At 59.0% G+C, this 12,874-nt stretch overlaps 1 protein-coding gene across 1 annotated transcript; it reads left to right on the top strand.

Moving 5' to 3' along the window:
- Positions 1–2,434: 2,434 nt before the first annotated feature.
- DLL4 (delta-like 4 (Drosophila)) lies at positions 2,435–11,290 on the top strand. Its single transcript, XM_012649187.1, has 11 exons — positions 2,435–2,520; positions 2,632–2,901; positions 3,400–3,457; positions 4,277–4,540; positions 4,956–5,016; positions 5,102–5,232; positions 6,721–6,890; positions 7,073–7,292; positions 8,417–9,119; positions 9,600–9,708; positions 10,233–11,290. The coding sequence occupies exons 1-11, from the start codon at positions 2,455–2,457 to the stop codon at positions 10,236–10,238; spliced, it is 2,058 nt and encodes a 685-aa protein (XP_012504641.1). The 5' UTR covers positions 2,435–2,454; the 3' UTR covers positions 10,239–11,290.
- The last annotated feature ends 1,584 nt before the right edge of the window (positions 11,291–12,874 follow it).

Consider the following 12,874-nt stretch of genomic DNA (forward strand, 5'->3'; position numbering starts at 1 on the left):
CTGAAGATAATAATGATCCCAACTTTTGTGTGGTCCTTGACCATTCGCAAAGTGCTTTTGGCACATTAGTCCTGGTGTGAAAGTAGAGAGTATTCCAGATCTACCAGTGTTGAGAGAGATGACTTGTGTGGGACTAGATGTCCCTCTTGAGGGTCAGTTAAGTGCCAGCACCAGGAAAAAAGCTGTTTTTATTAACTCCCAGGCCAGGACTTGGAGATGGGAGTAGAGAGAGCTAGGCAGAGCTGGATGCCAGCTTGGAGGAGAGCGAGGAGCACCCTCTGGCATCCTAGAGAGGCAGGTCCAGGGATCTAAGGAGTATGGACGGGGAGAGGATCTGGGAGCCCACTTGCCAGGACCGCCGGGAGGCACGCCCCGGGCTCCCCCTCCCTCGGGCTTGGGACTCCGCCTGCCCATAACCTACATTAACTCCCGAGCGCAGGCTGGGCCCATCTGCCGGCCCCCGCCCCACCTCGGTTCCCCACGCCAACCCGCTCGCGCCAGATGGTGGCTGGGAGGGGTGGCCGTGCGTGGGGGACCCCGGAGCCCGTCTCCTCACCTCGCCCCTCCCCCAACCCACGCTCCCAACCTCTTGTTTCTCATCCTTTTCCCCTCAATCCTCCACCACCACTAACCAAGTCAAAAAAATCAGACCACGTTCGGCATTGGCAGCTGTTGGGCTCCTCGCCGCGCTCCCCGCCCCCCCCCACGGCCTCCCCCGGGCCCGCGCCGCGTCCTCACTCCCCCCGCGCTGATCTTATCGCCCGACGACAGCCATCACCGCGCGGGCGGGCTGACAGCTGAAGCCACAGGGCCCCGCCGCCCTCAGCGTCGCAGAGAGAGAGCTCCCCGGCACCCCCGAGACTGGGAGAAGCCGGCCCTCCCCGGTCTGCGGCCTCCGGGGATCACGCCGGGTTCCCGGAAAGCAGCTGCGCCGCTGTGGCTCGGAGGAGTGGGGCCACCCGGGGGAGCCTCGAGGGCGAGGCGTGTGAAGCCGCCTGCAACTCAAACAAATCCGCGCGCCTCCAGTTCCACCCCACATCCCACCCTAAGAGGAGAGGACCTGGGCCTGCCCGGCCTCAGCCCCCTCACCTTGACTCTCCAGTGGCCTGAGCCAACTCTCGAGCCAAAAGAGTTCCTCCCTGCCCCAGCGGAGCTACAGGACGCGGCCGGGGGCTTGGGGCTGCTGGGGTAGGGGGAGAAGGGCGCTGGAGCTGAAGCGGATCCCAGGTGAGGGGACGCACTGGAGGCGGGGCCAGAACCTTATTACCATACAGCTGAGGACGCACCCCCTCCTACCTCAGAGACCATGCACCGCCTTCCCCCACCTCGAGGACCACGCGTCTGGGTGTTGGCACGCGCCAAACACAGGCGGAGGCGGGGGCGGGGGGTTCGGGGGGAAGGGCAAAAGGAGAAGGCACGCGCTGGGCACGTCCCCACAGCTAGGGAGGGAGAGGCCCACCAGGTGTAGGGTGAGGGCCCCTGTCTTAGACGCGTGGCCCTTCGCCTTGCTCGGAGTGGCCAAGGAGAGGTTAACGCGACCGCTAGCTTCCCTGCTGCGCTGGGGACGCGTGGTGGGTGGGCGCTCATTGGTTGGGGGCCGACGAGGCGAGGGCTCCCCAAGCTCCAGGAAGGAAAAGGAGATTGGAGTCCCCTGACGCTGGTTTTCGCTTTCCGGCCTTAAGTTCTTTTACCTGCCCGAGGACAGCAGGTAACTAGCGCCCGCTGCCGACGCACCGCCTACGGGGACTCCCTAATGTCTCCGCCCCCAGGACCATCCCGGAACCACTCACTCACCTCCCACCCCATCCCCCGGCCAGCCCCCCCACCCCCATCCTCCAGCGGCCAGGGTCTCAGCCCTTCACCCAGCGATCTCCGATGACCGGTCACCTCGGCACGCGCAGAGCTGGGGTACCCAGGGGTTGGGAGCAGCACCGAGGGGCGGAGACCTAAGCCGGACTGGCTGCCGGGGAGGGGGGACTGGGGCGGAGGCCCCCTCCCGGCGGCGCTGGGACTGTAGCAGCTAAAGGCCGGGAGGGGAGGGGAGAGTGACCATGAGTCTGAGTGACAGGCGGAGAGGAGAGGAGCCAATATATATAAGGAAGGCTCCTGAGAGCGCAGGTTTCAGTAGCCGCGCTGCTCTCAGGCCGGGAACACGAGGCCAAGAGCCGCAGCCCAAGCCGCCTCGGTGCACTGTACCCGAGCACTAGCCCGCTTGCAGCCCCTGGATTAGCCCGAGGACACGTCCTCCACGCGGACACCGCCCAGCCGCCCTCACCTGGATTACCTACCGCGGTAGCTGCAGCAGAGCTAGCGAAAAGGCCAGGGGGGAGCAGTGTCCCGAGAGGAGCTCGGCTTTCCAGGGACCGCGCCGGCGGGCGGACGCGCGGGAAAACAGCATCTAGAACAGAACCAGATTCAGGGCCGGCGGGTGGAGAGAGCGACGCCCCAAAGGGGATGGCGGCCGCGTCCTGGAGCGTCTCTGGCTGGGCGCTACTGCTGCTGGTGGCACTTTGGCAGCAGGTAACGTCCCGCGCCCTCTCTGTTCCCTCCTGCCGCGCTCTGGGCCTGAGCCCCGAGAGCCAGCTGAGCTGACCGATCCCCTTCTTCCTTCCCTCGATCCCTGTGCAATAGAGAGCGGCCGGCTCCGGCATCTTCCAGCTGCAGCTGCAGGAGTTCGCCAACGAGCGCGGCGTACTGGCCAGTGGGCGGCCGTGCGAGCCCGGCTGCCGGACTTTCTTCCGCGTCTGCCTTAAGCACTTCCAGGCGGTCGTCTCGCCCGGGCCCTGCACCTTCGGCAGCGTCTCCACGCCGGTATTAGGCATCAACTCCTTCGCGGTCCCGGAGGACAGCAGCGGCGGGGGCCGCAACCCTCTCCAACTGCCCTTCAATTTCACCTGGCCGGTGAGCACAGCCTGGCGCACTGGGAGGTCACGGAAGCCAAGAGGAAGAGGCGCCTTAGGACCAAACCCCCTCCCCAGATATCCTCCCCCTCCCCCCAAAAACACCCCAGCGTGCATTCGCTCCTGGCTCTTTCTTCCTAACTCTTTCCTGAGACCTCATCCCAGAGAAGGCTCTCACAGCCTCCCTCTTCCCTGTTTTACGCTGTCCCTTCCCCCAGCTCTTGGGACACAATTTGCATTACCTACCACCCTGGTGAGGTACATCGCCCCCCCCCCACTAGGGCTCTCGCTTACACTCCCCCATCCCTCAACCCTCCCCCTACCCGGGGTTCTCCTCTCCCCTTCCGGGCTCAAGTGCTACACTGCGCGCAGACCCGTTATGTCCACCCGGGTGCAGTAACTATATCCTGCAATTAGATTAATTAAACCGGCTGCCGCAGGCACCCCCTCTCTCCCCCCTGCTCATCTCGCTATCTCTCCGTCCCCCCGCCTTCCCCAGGGTACCTTCTCACTCATCATCGAAGCTTGGCACGCGCCAGGAGACGACCTGCGGCCAGGTGAGTAGCTCGCGCCGCCGCCACAGGGGGGCGACACGGCGCAGCGCTGAAAGAGTTAACCTGTTAAAGGCGGGGGAGGTGCGGGGTTGGGGGTGGAAGGCAGGACGCTTGGCTTGGCCTGGAGCTGCGCCCCGCGCTGGACGCTCAGATTCCGCCCGCTGCCTGGACTCAGAGCACAATTGCGTTTCCTGCGGGTTATTTTTGGCGTGGGAACGCGGGGAGCACGGCGGTGAGAAAGGCCGAAGCTGCCAGCGCCGCTGACGGGCCCCTTCCTGTATTTTACACCTTTCGCGAATTCCGCTCCTTTGGAAAGGGAATAATGGCTTTGGGATGTTGTTCTGACACAGAGGAAAAGGATATTTCAGCAGCACAACAATTCTCACTTTGAAAAGGAAAAAGAAAACCACAACCCACCTCTGGGGGCAGAACCCCTGAATGGGCACCAAAGGAGCCCCTGCTCCCAGAGTCCTCCCCAGCCTGGAGAGCTTTTCTTTTTCTTTCTTTCCTTTTTTTTTTTTTTTCCATTTTGACCTCTTTTCCTCCTTCGGCCTCCAGGACCCTGGAATATCTTAACATCCTTCTATTGTCCCCTTTTTGAATGATATCAGGACCCCTGCACACGCACACACACAGGTCAGCTAAATAGTGGGACTTTCAGGTCCCTTGGCCTGTGCTCGCTGGCAGGTTGGGGTCGTTTGGACAACTGGGCTGTATTGTTGGCTGCTCACCATCATCACAGCCAAGAGAGGCATTGGCCAGCAGTTGCTGGCACCCTTGGGGACTGGCTGCCTTTCCCTGACCTGCCCCCCTCCTCTCCAGAGGCCTTGCCACCAGATGCACTCATCAGTAAGATCGCCATCCAGGGCTCCCTAGCTGTGGGTCAGAACTGGTTACTGGATGAGCAACCCAGCACCCTCACGAAGCTGCGCTACTCTTACCGGGTCATCTGCAGTGACAACTACTATGGGGACAGCTGCTCACGCTTGTGCAAGAAGCGCAATGATCACTTTGGCCACTACGTGTGCCAGCCAGATGGCAACCTGTCCTGCCTGCCTGGTTGGACTGGGGAATACTGCCAACAGCGTAAGTAGCCAAGCTCCCACCTGCATGGAGGTGGAGGGTCCCCTGAGCAAACACAGTGTAGTCTTCTGGGCCACAGCTTGCCTCCCCTGAAGAGGGGGTCTGGACGGCCCTCCAGCTGGGCCTCAGGGACGTCTGGGGATGCTGAGGGTGGGTGTGGACTCAGACCTCCTCTCTCTTCCAAGGGCTCCTCCCCATCATGCCAGAGCCCACAAGGACCCCATTACTTTGTTCGTCCAGCTTGGATTTTCCTTCCCTCTGCCATTGTTTCCTTTTGAGATACCCAGGGCTCCTCTGGGAGGCCAGGAGTGGGAAGTGAGCCCAGGAGAGCTGGGGCACCTCCAGGGCCAGGAGGGGAGAGGGAGACTTCAGAGTCCTCGGCATCCCGACCTCACCCAGCCCTGTTTTCTTTCCTTAGCTATCTGTCTTTCTGGCTGTCACGAGCAGAACGGCTACTGCAGCAAGCCAGCAGAGTGCCTGTGAGTAGGGGCAGGAAGTGGTGAGGGGGCTCACTCCCTTGGCCAGGCCTCTCACCTCACTCTCAGCCTCCCTTTTGTCCCCCAGCTGCCGCCCAGGCTGGCAGGGCCGTCTGTGCAACAAATGCATCCCCCACAATGGCTGTCGCCACGGCACCTGCAGCAGCCCCTGGCAGTGTACTTGTGATGAGGGCTGGGGAGGCCTGTTCTGTGATCAAGGTGAGTTGGGGCAAGGAGAGGATGCAGAGCTGGTGGGAAAGATGGGGCAGGGGGTGGGAACCAGCATTGTGCCTGGATCCTTCTTACCTGGTGACTGCTGCCTTGGCTTCCCCATTATCCTTCAAGGATCTTGGTACTTTTAAGGACCTTTACAACTGGGCTAAAATGAGCCGGTGGGTACTTCTCCAGATGCTGGAGACCCAGGGTGGCTGAAGAAGCCAGGAGGGTGACAGGTTGGTGACCTGGAGGTTACACTCATAAATTCTAGCAAAGCCAAAGAGAGAGGGATGCCAGGCTCAGTTCCGCTTTCTGCTTGTAGTTACCTATTAACCCCTAAGTGTTTGCTTACCTTCCAGGCTGTTTGAGCAGCTCTCCCCTAAACAGCTGTCTGGTGGGGTGTGCCCACCGGCTGCCAGGGGCTGTGGGGGAGCTGGGCCTCTGGGCGGAGTGATAGCTAACCGACTTCTCAGTGTGGGCACAAACAGCCTCCCTTGCTCTTCCCCAGTTGCATTTGCCAGGCAGCTGCCTGTGCCTGTGCTGTCCCTGCCTGGTGTTTGGGGGGTGAGTCACTCTTCTGGCTACACAGGGATCTTTGAGCCCCAACCTTGGGGCAGGGAACCATTTCACCTGCATGCTGGTAGCCAGCTGCAGCCTGTGCCTCCCATTTTCAGGGTCAAATGGAGTGCCTGCTGTCACAGAGACAACAGCACAGGCCTGGGGAGGGTGGGCAGGGGCTTGGCAGGATGGGAGGAACTTGCCCAGGCCCTGACTTGCTGTCAACAAGGGGCTTGGGATTTAGTCCCTGTATTCTGTGTGTGTGTGTGTGTGTGTGTCCCTGTCCCCACCCCAACACACACACACATGGTTCCTGCTCATTCTCTTTCCTCTCCCCCACATTTGCTCCCCGGTGATACAGTCATACACTCACCGTATGCAAACACAGCCCTTGCATATGTTTGCTCTGTCTGATTCTCCCTCCCTGTCCTTCCCAAATAAGAAAACAAATACTTATATTTCAAAATAGCCTTATAACATCTCCTTCTTTAAAAAATGCCTGGTCACTACCTATGGTGGCTCTTATCTTGCCTCTACCATTTCCACCTGTTGAAATTTTATCCCTCCTTCCAGGCTTATCTCAGCCTCCCCTCCTCCATGAAGCCTTTTCTGACTTCCTCCCCAACATGTGGCCTTGCCCTCCCCTCTTTTTCCTTACCTTCTTCCTATTGGCTGGAGGCATTTGTGACCTTACCTGGCAGAATGTCTTCCACCCATGTTATTTCAACCTTGGTTGACTGTACTGGTCATACATGATTCAAGATGTTTCAGAAAACATGATTCCATTGGTTGGAGAGGAAGGCTGTTTGGGCCTGAAAGACTTTGAGTTGGAGCATCTTTGGGCCAAACATGGGGGTGAACTTGCACTACAAGGAGCCTGGAGGTGGGAGCATCCCCTGGCCCTGCTCAGCTGCTTGGTTCCTGTCTCTGCAGATCTCAACTACTGCACCCACCACTCCCCATGCAAGAATGGGGCAACATGCTCCAACAGTGGGCAGCGAAGCTACACCTGCACCTGTCGCCCAGGTTACACTGGCGTGGACTGTGAGCTGGAGCTCAGCGAGTGTGACAGCAACCCTTGTCGCAATGGGGGCAGCTGTAAGGTGAGGGCCACACTAGCAAAGGAAGATAGCGGTCAAGCCAGGTGGTGTCCAGGCATCCCCCAGCCAGGAGGCCAGTGGATGTGCAGCCATGGGAAGGCATTGTGGGCAGAGGAGCCCAGCCTCTAGTCACACATCCCTGCCCTCAAGGGTCTGACTTTGGCCCCTTTGTGGTCTCTCTCCAGGATCAGGAGGATGGCTACCACTGCCTGTGTCCCCCAGGCTACTACGGCCTGCACTGTGAATATAGTACCTTGAGCTGTGCTGACTCCCCCTGCTTCAATGGGGGCTCCTGCCGGGAGCGCAGCCAGGGGGCCAGCTATGCCTGTGAGTGCCCCCCCAGCTTCACTGGCTCCAACTGCGAGAAGAAAGTGGACAGATGTACTAGCAACCCGTGTGCCAATGGTGCGTCCTGTTGCCTTGCTAACCTGGTGGACTTGCCCTTTGGTGAGGGAGGGTCAGGAGAGGAGAGGAGAGGAGAGAGGCTTTGTCTGTCACCCTGGGAAGTCTGACATGGGCCCCCATCTGCTCTGGAGGGTGAAGAGGTGCGGGGCTTTGAAGGAGCAGGTTAGTGGTGTGCAGGCATTAGGAGATGGGCTGGTGTGTACCCTCGTAGCTTCCCATGTCAGAGCCCTGTCCTGGCTGGGATGCCCTCTGACCCTCCCCAGGAAATCCTGGGCTAGAGAGAGGGATGTTGGAGGCTTTGTGTCCCTGCTGAAGGGAGGTTGGTGACAGGGTCAGAGCCCTGCTCCTGGAGGCCTCATCTTGCCACATGCCCACATAGAGCATGGTGTGACATGACACATCTAGAATGCTCAGCACCTTTTGGGACACAAAGCGTGTTCGTAATCCTTGTCTACTTGGCCTCCAAGTGACCCTCTGTGAGGCAGGCAGACAGCACCATGCTCGAGAGCAGCGCAGGGGCTGGGGAGAGGTTAGGTGAGCTGAGATGGAGTCTGCGCTCTCATTTAACCCCCTGGAGCTGCCAGTTCTTTGTCACTGAATGGAAAGACAGAACACTGTCCTTTGTCTTTCCTGTGGTTGTGAAGATAAAGTGAAAAATGATAATTACACTCACTTGAGAATTCGCTACATACCAAGCATGTGCTCTTGCCTTCGCTCACCTTCCCACCTAACCCTCAGAGCTACCCCGTGGAGGGCATAGCCTTCTATTCCAATTTAACGTAGGAGGAAGCCGAGGCTCAGGGATAAGATAAAGCGGCAGGTGCTGGGTCCCCAGCTGGAGAGAGCCAGCTGGGATTCAAACCCACGCGTGTCTGTGTGATTCTACCTGAAAGTTTTGTAAGATGCTAGTGATTTTTATACACGAGCCCACTGAGGCATGGAGAATCAGAGTCACCCTGCACTCCAGGTCTCCTGGCTCTGTGCAGTTCTCTTTGCCGGGGACTCTATAAATGCTGGCTGCATACAGAAGAGCGTGAGTTCATTCCCAGGATGAGGCACTTACCCCCTGCCCTGGGGGGGGGTTCCCAGGCTGTAGCTGATTTGTGTCCCATGTGTCCTCGCAGGGGGCCAGTGCCTGAACCGAGGTCCAACGCGCATGTGCCGCTGCCGTCCTGGATTCACAGGCGCCTACTGTGAACGTCATGTCAACGACTGTACCCGCAGCCCTTGTGCCCACGGCGGCACTTGCCATGACTTGGAGAACGGGCTCATGTGCACCTGCCCTGCCGGCTTCTCTGGCCGGCGCTGCGAGGTGCGGACACCCAGCGATGCCTGTGCCTCGGGGCCCTGCTTCAACGGGGCCACCTGCTACACTGGCCTCTCCCCGGACAACTTCGTCTGCAACTGCCCCTATGGCTTTGTGGGCAGCCGCTGCGAGTTCCCCGTGGGCTTGCCGCCCAGCTTCCCCTGGGTGGCTGTCTCACTGGGTGTGGGGCTGGCGGTACTGCTGGTGCTGCTGGGCATGGTGGTGGTGGCTGTGCGGCAGCTGCGACTTCGGCGGCCAGACTACGGCAGCAGGGAGGCCATGAACAACTTGTCGGACTTCCAGAAGGACAACCTGATCCCTGCCGCCCAGCTTAAGAACACAAACCAGAAGAAGGAGCTGGAAGTGGACTGTGGCTTGGACAAGTCCAACTGTGGCAAACAGCAAAACCACACATTGGACTATAATCTGGCCCCAGGACCCCTGGGGCGGGGGACCATGCCGGGGAAGTTTCCCCACAGTGACAAGAGCTTAGGAGAGAAGGCACCACTGCGGTTACACAGGTAAGCAGCCCAGGGCCTGGCCCGGGGCCCTTCATGGTTCTGCATGGGCTCCTCCTAGGCCGGGGCGGGCATTTCAGCAGCCTCGGCGGGGGGTGGGGGAGGGCAGGCGTTGTTACTGACAGGAAGGTCCTCCAACAAGATTTCTGCCAGGGGTCCTTTGTCCTTCCTTCCCATTTGCTTGTTCACTCACAAATGTGAGGTGTCCCTAGTGTGTCCCCAGCGACTTCCACAGCGTGGCTTGCCTCTAGTGGCAGTGCTGGCTTTTTCCAGGCCTAAGATCCTTCTGGTAAGGTTGGTGGTCCTGTGACCTTCTTAGGGGCCTGTTCCTAACTGCTTCCTCCAGGCCAGCATTGGGCACCTCCAACCCCCATGTCCTCCCCCAGAACCACCTCTGCGGGTGCCCTTTGGCCCTCCAAGGCCCACCCTTCCCCCAAGCCTCTACCCATCTCTCCCTCACGCGCCTGTCTTGTGTTCCCTCAGTGAAAAGCCAGAGTGTCGGATATCAGCGATATGCTCCCCCAGGGACTCCATGTACCAGTCTGTGTGTTTGATATCAGAGGAGAGGAACGAGTGTGTCATTGCCACAGAGGTGAGTACTGGGCTTGCCTGCCCCTCTAGCATGGCCCTCCTGCCTTCTGTGGCCTGGTCTCTCTCAACCCCATGGGCTATTCCTGAAGGATGGGTCAGGACCCCTCCTCACCAGGCCAGGTTCAATGGCTCTTGGGTCCCTTGCTGTCCTCATTGTCACAGAGGGTGTGAAACAGGAGCCGTGGTGGCAAGCCTAGCCTTGGACCCTTCCTGCTGTATTGGTGCTGGGCTGGGTGGCCATTGCACTGGGCCAGCTCCCAGGCGCTGCTTGCCAGCCACTGGTGGGTAAGGGGCCCCTCACTCCTTATGCCCCTTCTGCCCCTCCCCATTGGCCTCCTCCATTGGGCCACCTCACAAGCACAAGCTCCCAGGCATGTGTGTGTGTTGGGGCAGAAGCCTGGGGAAGACCACCCCACCTGCCCTTCACCCTGCCTGCCCACCAGCTTCTCCTGGGAAGGCCGGGGGCAGCTGAGGAGGGAGTACTGTGCCCAGGTAACCCATTTCCCGCTGTCCACATGCTCCCAGGTATAAGGCAGGAGCCTACCCAGCACATCCTGGCTTGGGCCCAGCAGCTGGACCTTCCTTCTGCATTGTTTACATTGCATCCTGGATGGGACGTCTTTAATATGCAACGCGCTGCTCTCAGGAGGAGGAGGGAATGGCATGAACTGGATAGACTGTGAACTTGCCAAGAGATGCAATACCCTTCCACACCTTTGGGTGTCTGTCTGGCGTCAGATTGGCAGCTGCACCAGCCAGGGAACAGAGGAAAGGAGAGATGCCACTGGGACCTGCCCTGCCAGCAGTGGCACCAGAGGGCTTCTTTTGGGGCCCTGGCCTGTTTTCCAGAAAGAGTGGCAGTGGCCCCATGGGGTCTGGAGCTGCTGTGGCCTCCACTGGCATCTGTGTTTCCAAAAGTGCCTTTGGCCCAGGCTCCATGGCGACAGCCGGGCCCAAATCAGAAAGGAGAGAGGGGGCCAGTGAGGGCAGGGCCTCCTGTAGGCCAGAAAACCACTGGGTGCGGCAATGGCAGGGGCTGCCCTGCAGATGAGGTGAGTGCTCAAAGGGAGAGGAGCGTTTTCTGCCCCGTGCCTCAACTACTGCGCGTCGGCCTGGCTGGGAACGCCACCCAGCCTAGGCCTTCTGGGCAAGAATGCTGGTCAGCCTTACCCAGCTCCCACCACCCTCTGGCATTGGGTGCCTTGGGGCTTCTGTGAGCAGATAGGCAAGAGCCTGCCCCTTCTGCCAGCCAGGGGCGCTAGGCCTAATTGGGGAGCTCAGGGTGGTTATGTCGGAAATTCCAATGAGGGAGAAATTGGGTGCTATTACCACCTGCACCCATTCCTCCCTCAAAAACCCACTTCTACAACCTCGAGTTGGGGCTCTGCTCACCACCCACTACTGCCCCAGGACCACCCTCAAAGCCGATCTTCAGAAATCAATAATATGAGTTTTTACTTTGTTTGTTTTTTTGTAGTTTATTTTGGAGTCTAGTATTTTGATAATTTAAGAATCAGAAGCACTGACCTTTCTACATTTTATAACATTGTTTTGTATATAATGTGTATTTATAATATGGAACAGATGTGTACAGGAGTTTATCACTTCTTGGGTCCTGTCTTTGTGATGGCAGAGTGGGGGGTCCCCTCCCTGCCTTCTCACCCCTAAGAATTCTAAACCCCTTTCCTGTACTGCTGCCGTATGCCCTGCCACAACCCCTGGGGCCTGTGCATGCACTTGAGTTTGGCGTGCTGTGCCCCAGGCCCTTGTCCCATTCCAGTTGAAGAGCTCAGCCTCACCCCCTAGTCCCCAGCCTAGGCCAGCCTTCCTTGCCCAGTGCCTTGGAGGTCGGACGTAGCTCCCCGCTACCCTCTTCACACTCCCACCATTCCTTGGTGGATGTTCCCCCCGACCTGAATCTATCCTTCCTTTCTCTCCACAAGCCTGAAAAAGCTTATGGGGCTCCCTAGTTCTGCCTGTTTTTCTCTTATTCAAAAGGATTCTCTTGTCAGAGAAAGGGTCTCTGAATCATGATGACATTTGGGTCATTCCTTCTGCCAATGGAGGATGCACTGGTCTCAGGGGACAGGGCAGGAGGAATGATGGCCTTACGTTTGTCCTCCGTGCAGTTGGCCAAGAGAGCTGAGAGTTGGGGCACCCTGTCCACCACCCAGGGCTGCTGGAGCTTACGGAAGGCTACAGGGCGGGGGAGGAGAAGAGTGGGTGGCCCTCCCTGAGTCCAGGTTTCTCTGGCAGAGGTACTAAGGAGGGAGTTTCCAGTCTAGCTAGGAGTTTCATGCCTAGCTTCCTCTAAGGCACAGGCCAGTCCCTAGGGTGGCACAGTCCTCTCTCTACAGTCACAAATATTCCTCCTGGAGAGCAAATGATGAACAAATGAGCCACTGACAAAAAGCTGAGCAGATGCTCCCAGCTCTTGGCCTGTCCACGGTAAAGCAAAATAGACCTGCCAGATGCCTGGCTCCTCATGCAGCCCAGTGTTTGGAGCACGAGTTGCCCTCCCTCTTTCTTCTCTCCCTGACACGGTCACAGCATGCCACCTCGGACCTGGGTGCTTCTGCTAGAGACACAGGAGCATGCACACACTCCATGTCTTGTTTCTCGCTGCCTGTTCCCTTCCCTGCACACACAGGGTATCAAACAGGAAAGCATTCAGGGAACTGTTCCCACAGCCTGAGCCGGCAGCAGGGGGAAGAACAACACGACCTCACTCTTCCTGCCCAAAATGAAACAGGAAAGCAGCTCCCGGGCCCTGGGGGGCGGGGGAAACTGGGCTGGGACACGAAGGCAAGATGACGAGGCTCCCATGTGGGGGACAGGTAGGACACCCGCTGGCCTGCACGTCCACACCATCAGGCTGTGCTGGGCCGCACTGGAGGCTAGACACTCAGAGAAGAGCCCTGGAGGGAGCTGGCTGGCTACACCCACTTAGCCACTGTGATACCCTAGTGTGGGAGCTGGGAGAGCCCACCACCAAGCTGGCTTTCTGGGGAAAGCGGGGCCTCATGCATGGACTTGGTCTGGGCACCTCCGTCCTGCAGCTCATGCCAGGCTCTGCCTCTAGCAGCATACTAGAAGCTGGGCAGACACTTGGTGCATGAACAGGCCACAGTGAACCTGCTCACCTCAGGATTTCCTGAGGGTCCAGC

Source organism: Propithecus coquereli, unplaced genomic scaffold, assembly GCF_000956105.1.
Source record: "Propithecus coquereli isolate 6110/MARCELLA unplaced genomic scaffold, Pcoq_1.0 Scaffold3, whole genome shotgun sequence".
NCBI lineage: Eukaryota > Metazoa > Chordata > Mammalia > Primates > Indriidae > Propithecus > Propithecus coquereli.

What these genes read in the sequence shown, in the direction of transcription:
- DLL4 (XM_012649187.1), top strand. Translation starts at nt 2,455, where the DNA reads ATGGCGGCCGCGTCCTGGAGCGTCTCTGGCTGGGCGCTACTGCTGCTG. An exon ending in TGGGGAATACTGCCAACAGC is followed by an intron (nt 4,541 to 4,955) that starts GTAAGTAGCCAA and finishes TTCTTTCCTTAG; the next exon opens with CTATCTGTCTTTCTGGCTGT. An exon ending in GCACCACTGCGGTTACACAG is followed by an intron (nt 9,120 to 9,599) that starts GTAAGCAGCCCA and finishes GTGTTCCCTCAG; the next exon opens with TGAAAAGCCAGAGTGTCGGA.